This window comes from Micromys minutus (genome assembly GCF_963924665.1).
Source record: "Micromys minutus genome assembly, chromosome: 2".
NCBI lineage: Eukaryota > Metazoa > Chordata > Mammalia > Rodentia > Muridae > Micromys > Micromys minutus.
Genome location: NC_137971.1, coordinates 23,770,946 through 23,788,975, shown reverse-complemented (window position 1 = coordinate 23,788,975; position 18,030 = coordinate 23,770,946). Strand labels below are relative to the sequence as shown.

Genomic DNA, 18,030 nt, shown 5'->3' with positions numbered 1-18,030 from the left:
AAGGGAGCTGGGTGATGGTGGTGTATACCTTTAATCCCAACACTTGGGAGACAGAGAAAGGCACATCTCTTTGATTTCAACAAAGTGAATTCTAGGACAGCCAAGACTACACAGAGAAACCCTGTCATCAAAAACAACCACCCCACCCCACCCCCAGAAAAAAAGAGAAAAATAAGGAGGAGGGGACAAAAAAGGGAAACTTTTTGGAAACAGCAAGAGAGAAGAGGGACAGGAGAGCAGTTAGGTGAGGAAAGGAAGGCGGAGTGTGACAATGCTTAGGAAGGGCTGGAATGGAACCTGTTATTTGGTTTGCCAATCAGAAGAGGAATAATTTTTTTAATATATTAAAATAGGAGGTATGCAACTGGAATTTTAAAAAAAATCTATTTGTAAAATCAAGAGAGTTTTCAGGGTACAGGGGAGCTGTGTACTGGCCAGGAATGGTGTTCAAAATTGTTATCTTGTATGTTTGTGAGCACCGCCTGCGTTCATACCGGAGAGAGCCAGAAGAGGGCGTCAGATACTCTGGAACAACACAATACCTTGGTTTGGGTACCAGTACCCAGATGTCTGTTTAAATTTTGTAATTCTAGTTTCAGAGTGGCCTTTTCTGGCCTCTGAAGGGATTCACATGGTGCACACACAAACATGCAGACAAGCATACACATTGAATAAAATGAATCTGGGGCCAGAGAAATGGCTCAGTGGTTAAGAGAACAACTGCCTGCCTTCCAGAGGTCCCGAGTTCAATTCCCAGCAACCACATGGTGGCTCACAACCATCTGTAATGAGGTCTGATGCCCTCTTCTGGTGTGTCTGAAGATAGCTACAGTGTACTCATACATTAAATAAATAATAAATAAATGTGTTTTTAAAACGAATCTTAAAATATTAGTATGCAGAGGGGGGACCTGCAAATGGCTTAATGTTTAAGAGTGTTTGTTACATAATTATGAGAACCAGAGTTTGAATATTAGAACCCATATAACAATAAAAAGCTGGGTGATTGCCTCTAACTCAGCTCTGAAGGATCTGATGATAGCCTCTGGCTTCATGTACACAGACACATACACGTGAATGCACACATACACTAGTAGTCTAAATATCATGGGTTTGATCTGATAAAGAAAGGGCATTACAAAAAACTGGTGTAGTTCAGATGAAACCTATGGGTATTGCCAAGTTGTGACAATTGTAGTGTCAGAGTACTGAGTAACACTGAGGGAAGTTCAGCATGTGCCAGAACTGTCTGTACTTTTGCATTCCTGTGTGTGAAATTGAGATTTTGGGAAACTGTTAGTATCATATGAATCATCTGATTATTTTGGGTTGGTGCTGATTTATTGGCAGTTTCTTTACTTGTAAATTTAATTTCACAGGTCTTAATCCATATTTAACTCTCAACAACTCTGGTAGTGGAACAATTCTCATAGATCTGTCTCCTGATGATAAAGAATTTCAGTCTGTGGAAGAAGAGGTATGTTCGTCTCGCTGAAATAAATAGATAAGATGGACTAACCACCGTATTGTTGACTCAGTTGCTGTTTCCTAGAATTGTGCAGATGTAATTTGGACATGCATTTGTTTTTTAAAATGTCTTTCTTTTCACCACCTTGAAAATTTGAGAGTATTTATAATGCAGCTCTCAGTTAATTTTATTTAGGTACTTAAATTGCTATTTCAGTTCATTGGACTGTTGGAAGAAGGTTGCTGTTATTTGAAACTATGCTAGTGTTCACTCCCTCTGCAGGCAACGACAGGAAAAATCTCAGGCAGGACCCAACATTTAGATAATGTTTGTATGAGAAGTTTTATTACGATTTTTCTTCCAGAGAATTCTTCAATCCACTGAAATCTTTGAAGAGTACCCTCCCAATTCACCAACAACAACCCTGCCCTTCCAATTCCCTCTTGTAGTTTTATTGAAACAAAATCTCACTATGTTGCCCTATCTGTCCTAGAACTCACTGTGTAGACCATGTTGGCCTCAGACTCCAAGAACCACCTGCCTCTGCCTTCTCAGTAGTTCTTATTAAAGATTGTACACTATTACACCCAGCTGAAGAGTCCTCTTCACACTTTGATGTACACATGCTTTATCTGTATGCATTAAGCACCGGTACAAATTGAGTGAAATTTAGTTTTTAACTTATAAAAAAAATACATGTTGTGTTTTATTAGGCTAATATTAGCACAAATGAAACATTGTTTTGCTTTTGTTTAACATATTTTTCATTCTCTTTCATATTTACATTATGTAGCTTTTCAGCTATAAACATGTGTTCAACTAGAAAATATAAATATATACACATACATACATACACACACACACACACACACACACACATGGTAATCCCAATATTTAAGAGGTAGAGGCAGGTGGATGGATCTCTTGAGTCCAGGGTCAGCCTGGTCTACAGAGCAAGTTTCAGGACAGCCAGGGCTACACAGAAGAACCCTGTCTCATTAGAAGAAACAAAAGAGTACACATGAGTTTATAGAAATATGTCCTTTCAAGGAAAAAAAAATTAAAACTTATGTTGAATTCTCAGAAATGGTATTAAATTAATTTAAAACAAAACATGAGTCAGAAAGGACAAAATTAATGTATATGTTTTAAATGTCTTTCCATCAGATGCAAAGTACTGTTCGAGAGCACAGGGATGGAGGTCACGCAGGCGGCATCTTCAACAGATACAGTATTCTCAAGGTAACAAATGACTGGAAGAAAGTTTCCAAACCAAGACTTAGTTCCACAACCCAAAGTCTTAAGTAAGGTTGATGAGACCATAGTGATATCTAGTACAGCAGCTTTTAAATTCTCAAAAACTTTTTTTCTTTTTTTTCTTTTTCTTTCTTTTTTCTTTTTTTTTTTTTTTTTTTTTTTTTTTGGCAAAAATCTCACTTTCTGACCAGGCTAGTCTAGAATTTGAGTCTCTTGCCTCTCGGCTTTTCTAATCCTGGGGCTGAGATCAGAGTCGTGGGGCATCATGCCCAAATTTTTTAAAGATTCATCTATTATTAGATTAGACATATTAGCTCATGCCTTTTAATCACAGCAGTGGGGAGGCAGAGCCAGGCAGATCTCTGGGTTCGGGGACAGTCTTGTCTACAGAGCAAGTTCCAGGACAGCCAGCACTACACAGAGAAGTTCTATTTCAAAAAAATAAATAAATAAATAAAAATTACTGAGCAGTATCGATATGCCATGAAGTAGATGTGTCCTTTAGGCTAATGGACACTAAAGCTTACTTACTGTGCTGTGGTTGTGTCTGCTGCCATCAGATTGCTCAGACAAGGGGAGTCATTAAGCATGAAATGGAGAGGCTGCTTTCTAAATGTCTATGTTCAATATGAAAAAAATCATTTTCAGTATTTAATGATTTTGTGTGTGTGCTAGAATAGCTTTATTTTTGTTATATTTTATACGTAAAGGTCAGTTTATACCATCTATGGTTTTTTTGATACATCTGCTATCCATATTTTGAGTCATTTTGTGAGGGTTTTTGTTTGTTTGAGCCAATACTAAAACCAAAACTCTCATGTTTCCCCTTAGGGACCACCAGAGGGCTGTAACACTTAGTACTAGAAATGTTCATTTTGACCATTGTGATATTTCAAATGAGACCAACCTTTATCTTTAAATCTTTTCCAGACAAAAGTGGGGACCGTCAGGGAAAGAGAGTAATAGGAAAGAAGCTGGGTGACCTGTGTTGGGTGATTACTTCTAATCCTGTTTGTGGTAGTTTGAGTTGGATAGTCAGGCAAGCAGGCTCCGTGCTCTGTCTCATGCTTCTACAGCACTTAGCATGGCTGCGGTATTTCAGTAATGATTTAGTGGTGACTTTATTTAACTTCCTATTTTAAGTATTTTGTGCAACTTTCAAGTGTTCATGGCCCCTTCCTGGCTACATGTGGTCCTTCTCATTGAAAAACAATTTTACATGTCTATGAACTCCTACAGACACCATTGCATGTACACAACCACATAAATGTGGAGGTCTCAGGACAGCTTATGAGAGTTGGTTCTCCTTTTAGTCTGTGGTTTGCTTTTTGTTTGGTAAGATAAAGAGTATTATTTAACTTTTATGGTTTTTATAGATTCAGAAGGTTTGTAATAAGAAATTGTGGGAAAGATACACACACCGGAGAAAAGAGGTCTCTGAAGAAAACCACAACCATGCAAATGAAAGGATGTTGTTTCATGGTAAGTTTTTCACACTGTCCTCTATAAGAGTGTAGTTTATGTCCTCTTAATAAACATAACATTTCTATAACTTTTACATTTGTGTTCATATCCCTAGTTTCTTTTGTGTTAATATACCTTATAACAAACATTTTTATAAATTAAGATTACCCTATTGGTGGCCAGTAAAAAGGCTCAGCTTTATAAAAGACTTGCCACATGAACCTAATGACCTGAGTTCCATCCCCAAAATCTATGATAGAAAGAGAGAAGTAAGTTCTGAAATGGGGGCACACTTACGCAGAATCCCACACACTCCATATACTGGTTCTTATGTTCGGTGCGATTTTGGCTAAGACTGTCTTAGCAAGGACAGGAGCGGGGCAGCATTTGCCCTTGGAATCTTCTGTAGAGATGATGAAAGAGAAGTGGATGAAGAGAGGAGGCACAAGGAGAAGAGTAAGAGCATGGCAGGCTGCTCGGGTACCTCTGACTATAGAGAACGTGCTCAGAAATCAAGCATGGTTGCAAGACCTGTGATGTCTTTTAGCCTCACTGTATGCAGTGAGCTGTAAAGCCCTTAGCTCTGGGTTTGTATATATTTGACTCTGAAATGTGGTAACTTTTGCATTAGAATTTCAAATAATCTGTTGGTTTTCTAATGGAATCTATCCTTTGGCATCTAAACCACCATTCTATTGAAATTATTAATCCCAACATAAGGAATTCTTAGCTCTAAAAATAGCAAGCTACAGTCTGCAGAAATGATTCGGCAATAGCTGTTATAGAAGACTGCATTTAGGTTTCCAACAACTATATTGGGTGGTGTAAGCCACCTGTAATTTCTTGCAGTGCAGATGCCTGCACTTCTGTGCACATACTACAGACAGAATTTTGCATACTTTTTTTTTAATTAAAAAATGAAACCAATCAAAGGTGGCATATGCCTTTAATCCCATCACTGTGTAGGCAGAGGCAGGCAGATCTATGAGTTCGAGGACAGCCAGGGCTACACAGAGAAACCCTGAGTAAAAACAGTGGTAAGCTAGATGACAGTTTGTTCTGACAGTTTGTGTTCAACATTTAACATCTAGAGCACCAGAGGTGATTCTGTGAGGTTCAAGTCTGTCTGGTCAGAATAGTCCCAAGATAGCCAAGGCTATGTAGAAAGTCTGTCTCAAAAACAAAAAGAGAATTTAGTATCCAGGGCTGGGTGTGTGACTCAGTGCTTGACTAGTATGCACAAAGCCCTGTATTTAATCCTAGCTCTTTGGAAAAGTTAACTTTTCAGAAGCTTTAGTTTTGTTTTTTGAATTGTTGTTGCCCACCTGTTTGTATTTTAGGGTCTCCTTTTGTGAATGCAATTATCCATAAGGGCTTTGATGAAAGGCATGCATACATAGGTGGCATGTTTGGAGCTGGAATTTATTTTGCTGAGAACTCTTCTAAAAGCAATCAATATGTGTATGGAATTGGAGGTGGCACTGGATGTCCAATTCACAAAGACAGATCGTGTTACATTTGTCACAGGTAAGAGATTCTTTATTACTTGTTTCAATAATAATTACATCAGAACTGGTTACATATTTGAGAAACATTGAGGGTAAGTACTGAGTTTGTTGAGTTCAACTTCCCTTTGAATACTTGGTTCTTTGTAAAGAATGCTAAGGGGAGCCAGAGATAGTTTACCACCACTGCCTGGCGGCTATGTTGACAGAAGAGTTGGGAAGTGTAGGAGTTGAAGGTACCTAAGCAGCATACCTAAGTCCTATCTCCAACAGGAAAAAACAGCGTGGATGGTAGGACATGCCTTTAATCCCAGCACTCTTCTCTAGTCTCTCTGTCTCTCTCCCCCCCCCCCCCCCCCATGTATGAACATGGAGTGCGGGGCTTGGGGGAGTGTTAAGATATGCTATCCTAGGCTGACCTGGAACTCTGCATCGCACAAGCTGGCCTCAAACCTGAGATGATCATCCTTCCTTGGCCTCCTGTGTGCTAGGATTCACTGTGCCCAACTTGTTTCATTCCTACTGCTATTATTTTCCCACTAAGTTTAGGCTTATGTCTTTTTACTTGTCTTTTGTGGTTGAGTTTATTAATAATAGCAATGTTCTTATACTTCCCCTAAGTAAACTGTTGTTGGAATACAATATTTAGTTGTCTAGGAATGTGTTATTAACATAAAGCTTTGCTGTTCTGTATTTCTATGTCTCATCTGTTTTCAGGGTGAAATTTTCCTTTTCATGTTTTAGGCAGCTGCTCTTTTGTCGAGTAACCTTAGGAAAGTCTTTCCTGCAGTTCAGCGCAATGAAAATGGCACATTCTCCTCCTGGCCATCACTCTGTCACTGGCCGACCCAGTGTAAACGGCCTAGCATTAGCTGAATATGTTATTTACAGAGGAGAACAGGTAATTCACTTGTATTTGTTCGTCTTTGACAGTGTGTGGCTTTTACATGGACGGGACATGTTGCCTTACCTAAATTTGGGTGAGCAGGTGGTAGGGGTAACTTCAGGCTTGAAAGTTTACAAATAAAATGTTTGTCATAAGATTTTCAAAATCGGACTAGAGAGATGCTCAGTGGTTAAAAGCACTGGATGTTCTTCCAGATTACCCAGGTTTAATTCCCAGTACCCACATGCAGCTCACAACTGTCTGTAACTCCAGTTCCAGGGGATCCGACACCCTCACACAGACATGCATGTAGGGAAAACACTGATGCACATAACCTAAAAAAAAAAATTTAAAAACCCATTTTCAAAATCAGAAAAGAACCATTGATATATACAAGCCATTTCAGTCAATACTGGATCTTTTTCTCTTCTTTTTTTCTGTATAATATAGCAATGATGAGTAATTTTTTTTCCTGCAGTAATTGACAGACCTAATAAAAAGTCAGTGTAAAGCAGCATTCTAAGTCAAAGGAAGTGTCAGAATTCCCTCTGTTATCGACAACAAACATGTATTTTAATCTCACTCTAGACCTACCTGCTAATGAGGGTTTGAACTGGAAGGATGAGAGTCTAGCTGGGAAGAGTTAGAGAAATGTGGCCAGGTGGTTGGTGTACAGGACTCAAGGGGAGGAATGCTACTCAAGGGCATCTTAGCATGCAATAAAACACACTTGCCAACATTCTGACTAATCTTTCTTTTCCAGGCTTATCCTGAATATCTAATTACTTACCAGATTGTAAGACCTGAAGGTATGGTTGATGGCTGAAACCAGTTTCCCCAAACATAATGTCCTGAAGCAGCTGACGGCCTCTTAAGTTTCACTCCTTGGCAGGAAAAAAATTCATTCTGACTACAGGCCTGTGGCAAAAAATGATAAAATGTGAAAGAAGCCTAACGTCGTGACTTGATGAAGCTTTAACAGTGTACAGTGTTTCTGAGTGTTTCCTGTTCTCAGCACTTTAACAGATGCCATTCCAGGTTCAACTGGGTTTGTCTGTCCTAAATTATAAACAGTTAACTTGAATCTTTTATACGTCGCACATTGATTCTAACAAAAATGGTAATCCCTCAACAGAACTCATTTTACTAATCAGTCCTGTGTTCTTTAAAACACAGCATTTACACTGAATACAGTTTCATTTGTAAAATGTAAATAAGAGCTTTTGTACTAGCCCAGTATTTATTTACATTGCTTTGTACTATAAACTGTTGTAGAGCTGCCGCGGTTACAGAGTATTTTCATATGTGTTGCTCATCTCTGTCTCATCTGTCATCACCTGAGTGATCGATCGCTACGTGTGATTCCGGAGGCTGCTCGGTTGCTAATAGAGTGGGAACATTGACCTAACAATTTAATTTGCTGGTGGAAGCATTTCTCTATCAATAGGAGTCTTTCTCATTTAAGAATTTTATGAATTCTCTGGGAATTAGACTGGTGATGCCTTTGTGTCTACAAGGCACACATTCCAGAGAGCTCTGTTGTGAAGTGATGGGCACTTGTGGCTAGAGAAGCTTTTCAATGGCCTTAAACTCTAGGTCCTGCATTAGAGAGGTCTGATGTTCTCAGCATCAGAGCAGAGCTTCCTCCAAGTTTTTACGATGCTAAGCCCCAGCTTCTGAACACTTAGTGCTCTGATCGTGAACTGTAAGTGCAAGTTACGTTTCAGTAATGGGGAGCAATCATGGATAATTTCCCAATCAGATCTAATTAAATCTAAAATGGAGGAATAGCAAGTGGGAGTGGATAGATTCTTTTTTTTTTTTTTTAAGTTTTTCTTCATCTTATGGTTATATTTATAGCCAGTGTGTTTTTCATGAGTAAACAACCCAAATCCATAAATGTGAGTGTGTGTGTCTGTGGGTAGCTTCTGCAATGGGCAAGCCCAGTGCTTCCTGCTTGTGTCAAGGCCTTCGCACAGTCACAGGATTAAGTTCAGTGTGGCAGCTGTGGAAGACATTTCTTTCCATGAAAGGCCATTTTCACTATTCTCTAACGTATCTAAGGTAAGCCTTACACGTAGCATCTTGCATTGCACAGATACCTGCCTTACTGCATGGCAGTACACTCAGAAATCAAGGAGAGATTCTTATCCACCCAAGTTTCTGTGAATGAGGATGTCCTCTTCACTCTCTGTCCCACTTTGTCTTTGTTTTACTCTTGATTTGGTCTCTTAATTACCTGGTCCTTTATAGAAACTTGTACATAGAGTTGCTCGACAGTTAGGTTTAACCATCCTATGAGTTAAGAGAAATATATGTATGCCTGGAGTTGTTCCTAAGATGTGAATTGTGGTCAAGAGTTAAGAGGTCAAATCCTGACCTGGAAATGCTTTTATACAGCTTTCTGCTAATATGATCCTAAAATCATTTCTTGAGCATAAAAGGAGTATGCCAAATTTTATATAAAATTTTTAGGTTCTATAAGCTTCTGGGTTTTATAGTTAAAAGATAATGAAATTAATGGGGTTTATATTTACATACTTCTCAGAGTTTGGCTTATGTTACTGTGTGGATCTGGAATTGTTTTTCATTAAAATCATGGTGTGGTTATGAACTGTTCCCTCCTAACCCAGTACTCGTGTGTGTCCCCACCGTGGTCAGTGCGCTGGCATGCCAGTGACTTGGGAGCTGGGCGTTTGGGGCGTGGCTTGGTGCTTTGCATGAATTCCCCTACTTTATAATGATGGAACTGCTTTTTCTTTTGCCTTGTGATTTTTTTTTTTTTTGAAGTGAAATTTAATTTGTGTGTGTGTGTGGTGTTCTGCCCATTGGAGTGTCTACTTGTATTACATTCCACGCCTCACTTAATTCTTAATAAACTGTTTACTTGTTTTCTGGGTAGCATGGTAATTCATTGAGATTACAGTAAAATCGTAATTGCAAGAGAACAGTGTAGTTTTGAGTCTTAATTGTGACAGGGTGCAATGTAAATGTGAAATGTTGAATGTTGTGGCCATATTTAACTCAGATGCTTCATGGTGAAGGTAAGATGTGTTTGGGCATCTGCACCATCCAACATGACTTTAGTAGTCCTTAAAATTCATTCATGAAAATCAGTCTGCTTAACTTAGAAAGAGGAATATATTTTTGGTTTTTATGTCATAAAAACATTCTTAATAAGTTTCCAAATCCCAGTTAGTCATATTTTTTTCTCTAAAAGGAAAAAAAAAGTGTATTTTATATTTCCATATGCTAATGACCTGTATGTGATTAGTCCTCAGTGTTCCATAAGAAGAGAGTAATGGTACAAGTATCCCTAAGTCTGTCTCTCTTTGAAGTCTATAGAAGCTGCTTTATCTTCCTGCTTTCTTAAAGATGATACTGAAGTGTTTGCTTGCTGTTTGCTGAGCGTGCATGCCCACGTACGATGTGATCCAATTCTTTGCAGGTTGAGGCAAGAAAACATACAAATAAACTTCCCAAAGCTCTTAACAATTAGTTCTCTTGACTGCGCCTTTACCTCCTGTCTTAGAGTTTCATTGCTCTGATGAAACAATATGATCATAGCAACTCTTATAAAGGAACACATTTAATTGGGTCTGGCTTAATGCTTTTACATGTTTAGTCCATGGTGAGAAACATGGCAGCATCCAGGCAGACATGGTGCTGGAGCTAAGAGTTCTTGATAGGCAGGCAGCAAGGAAAGCCTGCTGCCACAGTAACTCCAACAAGGTCACACCTCGTAATAGTGTCATTCCCTGTAGGCCAAGCATTCAAACACATGAGTCTGTTTGGGGCCATTCCTATTCAAACCACCAGACTTCCTGTCCTATCCACACACATGCAGTGATAGAAAGTATGCGGTGGTTCCCCATTACCAGAACTGTTAGCAGGAGAGTACCACCTTTCACTGTCTCCCACGTCCCTGTATATACCCGTGCTTCCTGCTCACATGGGCTGTGGCCTGAAGTAGTTATCTCCACTTAAGCACGTATTTATAGAGCAGTCTAAATAAAAGTGAGGTCTGCTAATGGGCTGCAACAAACTAGAAATTGTAATTTGAGCCAGGCGTGGTGGTGTACATCTTTAATCCTAGCACCCAGGAGGCAGAGGCATATGGGTCTCCGAGTTCCAGGACAACCTGTTCTACAAAGCAAGTTCTAAGAAAGACACAGAGAAACCCTGCCTTGAAAAACAAAGTACTTTGAAAGGTTTAAGAACCAGCAAGCATCTAGATGAGGATAAAGCTGATCTCTGGGATCCACATGGTAGAAAAAAACTGACTCTTGAGTTCCTATCTTCCACATATACATGCAGACATGCACCCATCACATGTTCACATGTTTTTTAACCCAGAATGCTCTCAAACTTAATCATACCTCAGCCTCCTTGGTGCTAAGATTACGGGCCTATGCCAAGCAAACGGTATGCAGGCAATACACCCATATGCATAGAAAAACCAAAGCTCTGAGAACCTAAAAGGCAACTCAACCGTTCATTGCCCTCAAAACAGGAACACTGACATGAGGTAGGAAGAGAGTACAGTGCCCAGTTTTACCAGTGGTGATTGTCATTCCTAGCCTCAAGAGGAACTCAAGGTTGTTAACAGGGGTTGATACTGCTCGACATGTACTTCACTAGGAGTTATGTGTGTGAGGCATGGCTACTGCTGGGAACTGAACCACTTTGCTAATTGGGAAAGTAAGGGAGACAAGCCCTGGTCATGCAGTGGTATGTTATTTCATTACACATTACTTAGCATCATGAGCATTCTAAAGTCTGCTCATTGTTATATGGAGGAAGTAATGGCTGGTTTAGTAATAGTATAGCAAGGTTACAAATAGTGATAGAAGTAAACCGGTTTCCTAAGAAGTTGACTACCAAAAAGCAGGAATATCAGGGACTGGAGAGATGACTCCATGGTTAAGAGCATTGACAGCTCTTCCAAAGGTCCTGAGTTCAATTCCCAGCAACCACATGGTGGCTCCCAAGCATCTAATGGAATCTGATCCCCTCTTCTGGTGTGTCTGAAGACAGCGACAGTATACTCACATATATAAAATAAATAAATCTTTTAAGAGTAAGAGACTGTGGACTACTCTATAAAATGGGTATCTGTGTTATACTCCACAAGGTTCAGGGGTTGTGTACAGAAAAGGTGTGTATGAAAGATTCTCAAGAGCATTGAGAGGTAATGGTCTGTAACAAAGCTGTTTGCTGGGTGTGGCAGGGCCATTGCACACATAGCTGGCATAAGTTCAGACCAACAGAAACCAAGCATGAATGGATGGGGGATAAGATGGCTGCTTTTTTTTTTTTTTTTTTTTTTTAGAAGACCCAAGCTTTAGTAGATGGACCCATGTCTGGACTCTGGGTATTAGTATAAGAAATTGGGAAGGAAGAGTGTGAATAGAATGATCACTGGGAGAGATTGAATCCAAGTCTGCATGTATGAATATTGAATTGTTTTAAATAATACCAATCATGCTTATCAAATTCACCCAGTTGTATCAGTATTATATTACAGCCAACTCTTACACCATGAGCCAGATAAACCCATCTGTCAGAAATTAAGTTTATTTTCAGATGAGGAAATAGTCCTAACTCAAGGCCCATGACTGGTCACTACAGTCCTTTCTGAGCACCCTACCCCACCCCCCAGTTACACATTTTCAGTAACTCATCCAAAATGCACTATGGCATCTGGGAGAAAGGAACTAAGTATCACACTGAGATGTAGCTATCTCTGTGATTCTTTTACCCTCACCTTCACAGATTTACCACAAGAGTTCTCTAGTCTCAAGGCAGAAAACCACTTTGGCTTCCCTTCCAAGGGAGAAATGTGTGACAAGGCCAGAAAGATGAATCAGATTCCCCTGGACCCTGAGTTAAGGATGTATGTGAGTCACCATTTATGTGAGTGTTGGAAATTAAACCGGGGTCCCCTGGAAGGGTAGCCAGTGTTCTTATCTACTGAGCCAATTTTCCAACACCAATACCACTACCCACCTCACATGCACACCTGTATTTTAAACTGACCCAGGGAGGATCAGGTGGAATCAGGATAAACCTGTAATGGGAAGGCTTATAGCAATTCCTAGTAAAAGAGAATGTTTTTATTCTGCCTACTGGACAAGAGACTGATTCTGGGCATAAGTGACCTGGCTTCTGGCCAGTAGATTTTTATATTAAAAGGCTAGCATGTTCCAGTGGACATGAATATAGTCTATTTGTTACTTATAGGTTAGTATTAAACAAACTAATCCTCCAGTAGGAGTTTGTGCTGTTGATTGAGAGTAAGACAGATCCATCTGCGTGCGAAGAATTGTGAATGAGCAAAGATCCATGGCTCAGTGGGCAGGAAGGGCACAGGGGAGACCACCCGTCCACACAATCAGACATTCACATTTCCCAGTGTTTGGCTCCATTGTGTCCAAATGTGAGAAGCTGCTCCCCAGCCCTCCTGTACAAAGCTCTCTATTGGACTTTACTGAGGCATGATCCCAGCTGCTTCACTCTGACTGCCTGCCTCTGAAGGGGTTTGGCAAGATGATGTCTGGCTTGTGTTGCCCCCAGGAGATTTATGGTCTGTGAAAGATAGTCACATTAACACCCTGAGCATTCCTGGTAGGATTAGAGGCCTGCAGAGGCCTGCATTTGTATGCTGCTCTGACATACCACAGTATCTTTTTCCCAGTCTTGCTGGGTAGGGTTTGGGAAGGATAATTAGGAGGAGCTGGTCACACACCCCTGTCCCAGCTGGCCAGGCCACCGGTCACTGTGCATTTCCAGAGACATTATTTGGGATTTAACCTTTTAATTGCTGCCCCTCCCAGACTGAAAGTGAATTGGTAAGCCTTCCCTTCTGGAGCTGACTGAGGCCTCCTGACTCCGTGGGAGGAAAGAACCAGCCCTTCTCTGTAGAGTACATGGATCCCTCCAGCTACAAGAGGAGTCTGGAGGTGCCTATTTCCATTCCCCATTGTCCCAGTTTTCTCATATTAAGTTTGCCTGTGTGTGTGTGTGTGTGTGTGTGTGTGTGTATGTGTGTTTGCAAATGCACATATGTGTCCCTAGGAAGCAAATCCATAGACTCTATTCATAATCACATACATATGAGCTTCTTTTATCTCTTTTGAAACACAAAGTAATCTGCAAGATATCTTGTATTTTCCCTCTCAGCAATATATCTCCCACACATATCTGTTCTACATTTGTATAACAATAACTCCATCAAAAGAGGATTCAGTTTGGGGGATGCTGGGACTGCAACCCAGAGCCTTGTATATGCAAGGCAAGTGCTGTTCTACCAGACTTACAGCCCCAGCTTTTTAACTTTTCCTCTCAGCTGGCTGAAGAGCAGCTTAGCTCAGTATGGAGGTTCTCATACAATCACAGCCAAGGGTTGAAAGAACTTCTTGAGTTCACATCAGTTTCTACAATCTGACTGGGGCAGCTGATTGTATGCATTTGTCTTTGACATGGGAGGAGGAAAAATGCTTTCTGGAGCTCAGAAATTAGAGCTCTGTGATCCCTGGCAAGTCTCGTGTGTGTGTGTGTGTGTGTGTGTGTGTGTGTGTGTGTGTGAGAGAGAGAGAGAGAGAGTATGCATGTGTGTGGAAACCAGCAGGGTCCTCCTCTATTTCCCTCCACCTTATTTTTTGAGACAGTCTCTTCACTGAGCCTGGAATCCACAGCTGGTTAGATTAGCCAATCAGGAAACTAGAAATCTATGACTCCACCACCCAGCACTGAGGTTGTAGACCCAATGTGTCTTGTCAACTCTTCAGAGCTTTTAGGCCCCTTTGTGGGTTCTAGCAGTCAGAGTTTAGGTCCTGGTGCTTCAGTAGCAAGCAAAGAGCTGGCTGAGGTATCTTCCCAGGACCACCACCACACCCTCCCACACTTTTTGAGAAGGTTTCACTGACTAGCTCTGGTTGGCTTGGAACTTACCGTGTAGACAAAGCTTTGAGTTCACAAAGACTCAGATTCACAGAGGTGCCACGTGCCTCTGCCTCCACCAAGCCCCATTCTCCGTTTTTATTGTATATAGGGTCTTTTTTATTTTTTTTTGAAATACAGATACCTGATTCTCAGAGTTCTGTTTTCACTATGGTGTGACCAGTGCTGTGAGGAATTTTAAGAGATCCCCAAGTGTTTTATTTTATTTATTTAAAAGGATAATTTTTTTAAAGATTTATTTATGTATTTATTTGAGTATACTGTAACTGTCTTCAGACACACCAGAAGAGGGCAGCAGATCCCATTACAGATGGTTGTGAGTCACCATGTGGTTGCTGGGATTTGAACTCAGGACCTCTGGAAGAACAGTCAGTGCTCTTAACCACTGAGCCATTGCTCCAGCCTAAGTGTATTATGACCACAACATTGGGAGACCACTGGCCTAATGTCTCTACTTCCTTTTACTTTTCTAGATTTATTTTGTTTGTATGCATGAGCCCCTGTCTGGTGCTCTTGAAAGCCGAAAGTCTCCTTGTAACTTGGTGACCAAGCCCTACCTCCTGTGGGTGACAATTTCTAACGAGGGTCTTCTCCAAGGGCAACAAGTGCTCTTACTACTGAGCCATCTCCCCAGCACCCCCCCTTTTTAGACAGGGTCTCACTATATATTGATAACTGAACTCATAAAAATCTAGCTGCCTCTGCCACCCAAAGGGCTGCGATTACAGGCAAATGTCACCACAACATGCTACTTTCATGCTCAATCCATTTCTCTCCCCTTCTTTTAAATATGTTTTTAAGGTTATTTTTATTATATGTGTACAGGTGTCTGCCTGCGTGTGTATAGGCACAACATACATGCCTGGTGCCCTGGAAGGCCAAAGACTTACACGTTTAAGAGCCAGTATGTTTGTTGAAGTCGGCCACCTGCACCCCCACCCCCAGCATAGCTGAAGCCAGTCTGTTCCCTGCCTGCCAGCTTGATAGTGTTGCTGCAAAATGCCTGCCAGTCAATGCCACAGGAAATTTAACTTGACTCAGAGCAGGGTCGTGCTGACCTTCTTACGTGCTGTATGAGGTTTGCTAGTCTTAAGAAATTCCACAAAGCTTTACGTAGGACCCATCAAGTTAAAGGTAGGTATGAACTGTTGCATTGAGCCAGGGTCAGCCCTTCCTGCACCTACACACTAGTTCATTGTGGGTTTTGTGGGGGGGGGGGGGTTGTTTTGTGGTGGTTTTTTTTTTCTTTATAAGCTGATAAAGATGTCCATTGTCATAGTTTCAGCTCCCAAAGTCTGAACTATGTTCCTGTTCTGATCAGTATTAGGGTGTGTGATCAATAAACCACCCCTGTCTGAGATCAGTGTTCATATGGTTTGTGAAGCAACTCACGGATCCCAACGTTTCTGCTAGAAACCAAACAAACCTGTCTTCTGCAAAAGCAACACATTTTCTCAACCGCTGAGCCACCTCTCCAATGTGCAGCGACGGGATTTCCCCTCCCAGCAGCTCCCCACATCCAAAACCTTGACTCCTTAAGGCGTCTCTGTCCAGGGCCTACAGCACCTTGAGCTCATCCTTTGGTAATACTGGGAATAAGGTATTATGCACTTTTCCTTGGGGTACTAGGTGGGCAGGACCATGTCCCTAGTCACCCTTAAATCATTACAGGCTCCCTAAGTATTCCTAATTGAAGTCACGGACACCGCGTGCTTAGACGTTTCGCTCTGCTCGTCTTGCATGCTAACTTTCTCTAGTTAAACAGATGGACTTAATCGAACTTTCTCTGTTGTGATCGGATGACATTTCTCTGTTATGATCGGATGCTAAAGGTGGTCAGTCTATGATATGACCTCCTGATGGGTCAACTCCGCAGCTCTTAAAAGGAAACACATACAAAAAAAGAAGCATTTACACTATTTCGTCTTATCAAACATCTCAGGGGGATGTTGCCAGCTCATGCATAATTATTAATAAAAGGTCACAGAGCAGGCTCAATGATTGGACCTTGGTTCTGGATTGTTATTTTCCTTAGGTTGCCAGATTGAACCTGATTTTCTCATATACGCTTATATTTTGCAAAACGTGATTTATAAAATTAGACAACGGCTAATCCTTTTTGTCCCGTTAACATGGGCTTGATGAAGAAAAGACACACAACCCTTTGCTGTGCCACGCTTTGTTCCCCAAAATGCAGACAAACATTCACAAACACCAGCGAGTTACACTTCGGAAGCTGTCAGAATGCAAGACGCGACGACCTGGCCCTCAGTGCCACGGTAACTGTCCCCGATCTTGGCCCCACGTTTCTGATTGCAGCGACGCCCATAGACTTCTTAATGTCCCGGCTTTGTAAGCCCACTGGGTCGCCTGAATGGCGGCGAAGGTAACGTGACCGTGCGGCGCCAGGGCGGCCGGGGAGGGGTGCGGGCTTGGCCAGTGGGAGGGTGGTGGAATCACCCCACCGGCATCAGACCACCCGCCCCTTTGAGCGGCGGAATGTGGGCCGGGCAGAGGCCCCTGGCCCGTGATTAACCCCGTGCTCGCCGGGACAAGGATGGGGGAGGGGAGTCGTTAGGGGAAAAGGCTCTCTAGACCACCAGGCGCGCGCTGCTGAGACTGGGCGTGCTCAGGACTTTGTTGGTGTGTCTGTTTCTAGAACCTCACTGTTTGGTCACCCTAATTCCATTTTCTAGAACCACCAGTTCTCACCGCCATTCAAATAATTTAGGAAACACAGCAGATCTCTCACTGGAAGGTAGCGCCCAACCAGGCGCCTAAAACTGCTGTCCAGCGGCCCACGTTTGTGATGCCAGCACTGTAGAGGCGGAGGCAGGAGGATTGTGATGCTAACAAGATCACTGGGAAGCTTCCCCATCCAAAAGCCTTTGAGAGACGAGAGTTTCTCACAAAATAAAAACAGTAGATTGTGGGGGCTGGAGAGATGGCTCTTCGCTCTTCTCTTCCAGCGATCCCGACTTCAATTCCCAGTAAATAGAGGTGGTTCACAACTATTTATTATGGAGTCTGATGCCCTTTGCTGGCATGCGGGTATACGTGCAGGTAGGTCACTCACACATAAAACAAATCTTAAAGCAAAACGAAACCGTAGGCTGCCCGAGGAGAACCGACCGCTGTGTTAAAGGGTGGTTAGTCTACCGCCTCCTGATGGGGTCAGCTCTACAGCATTCCGAGGACCTCAGTTCAAATGCCTGCGCTCCTTTATCTGGGGAATCGCTGAATGGCTGTGAACCTGATTCCTCACCCATGACATCTGTCTTAACCCAGGTATGCCTGTAATCCCAGCACCTGGGAGGGAGTAGTAGGAGTGATGGGAATTAAATAAAGGCCAACCTCAGCTACACTGTGTTGGAGGCTATCCTGGAATATATGACGTGTTATCTCAAACATTATACACACACACATACATATATGTACTGGCTTGTTTTGTGTTAACTTGACACAAACTGGAGTTGTCACAGAAAAAG

The 18,030-nt window shown here is 41.7% G+C and overlaps 1 protein-coding gene across 3 annotated transcripts in view; it reads left to right on the top strand.

Moving 5' to 3' along the window:
* TNKS2 (tankyrase 2) overlaps nucleotides 1–9,481 on the top strand; it is a 50,505-nt gene extending 41,024 nt beyond the window's left edge. For all 3 annotated transcript variants that reach the window (XM_080911958.1, XM_080911959.1, XM_080911957.1), the window contains 6 exons: nucleotides 1,380–1,477; nucleotides 2,636–2,710; nucleotides 4,102–4,207; nucleotides 5,530–5,716; nucleotides 6,439–6,595; nucleotides 7,344–9,481. In XM_080911958.1, the coding sequence (XP_080768084.1) occupies nucleotides 1,380–1,477; nucleotides 2,636–2,710; nucleotides 4,102–4,207; nucleotides 5,530–5,716; nucleotides 6,439–6,595; nucleotides 7,344–7,406 (686 nt within the window). In that variant the 3' untranslated portion in view covers nucleotides 7,407–9,481. The remainder of the gene's footprint in view (nucleotides 1–1,379; nucleotides 1,478–2,635; nucleotides 2,711–4,101; nucleotides 4,208–5,529; nucleotides 5,717–6,438; nucleotides 6,596–7,343) is intronic.
* Nucleotides 9,482–18,030: the final 8,549 nt, after the last annotated feature.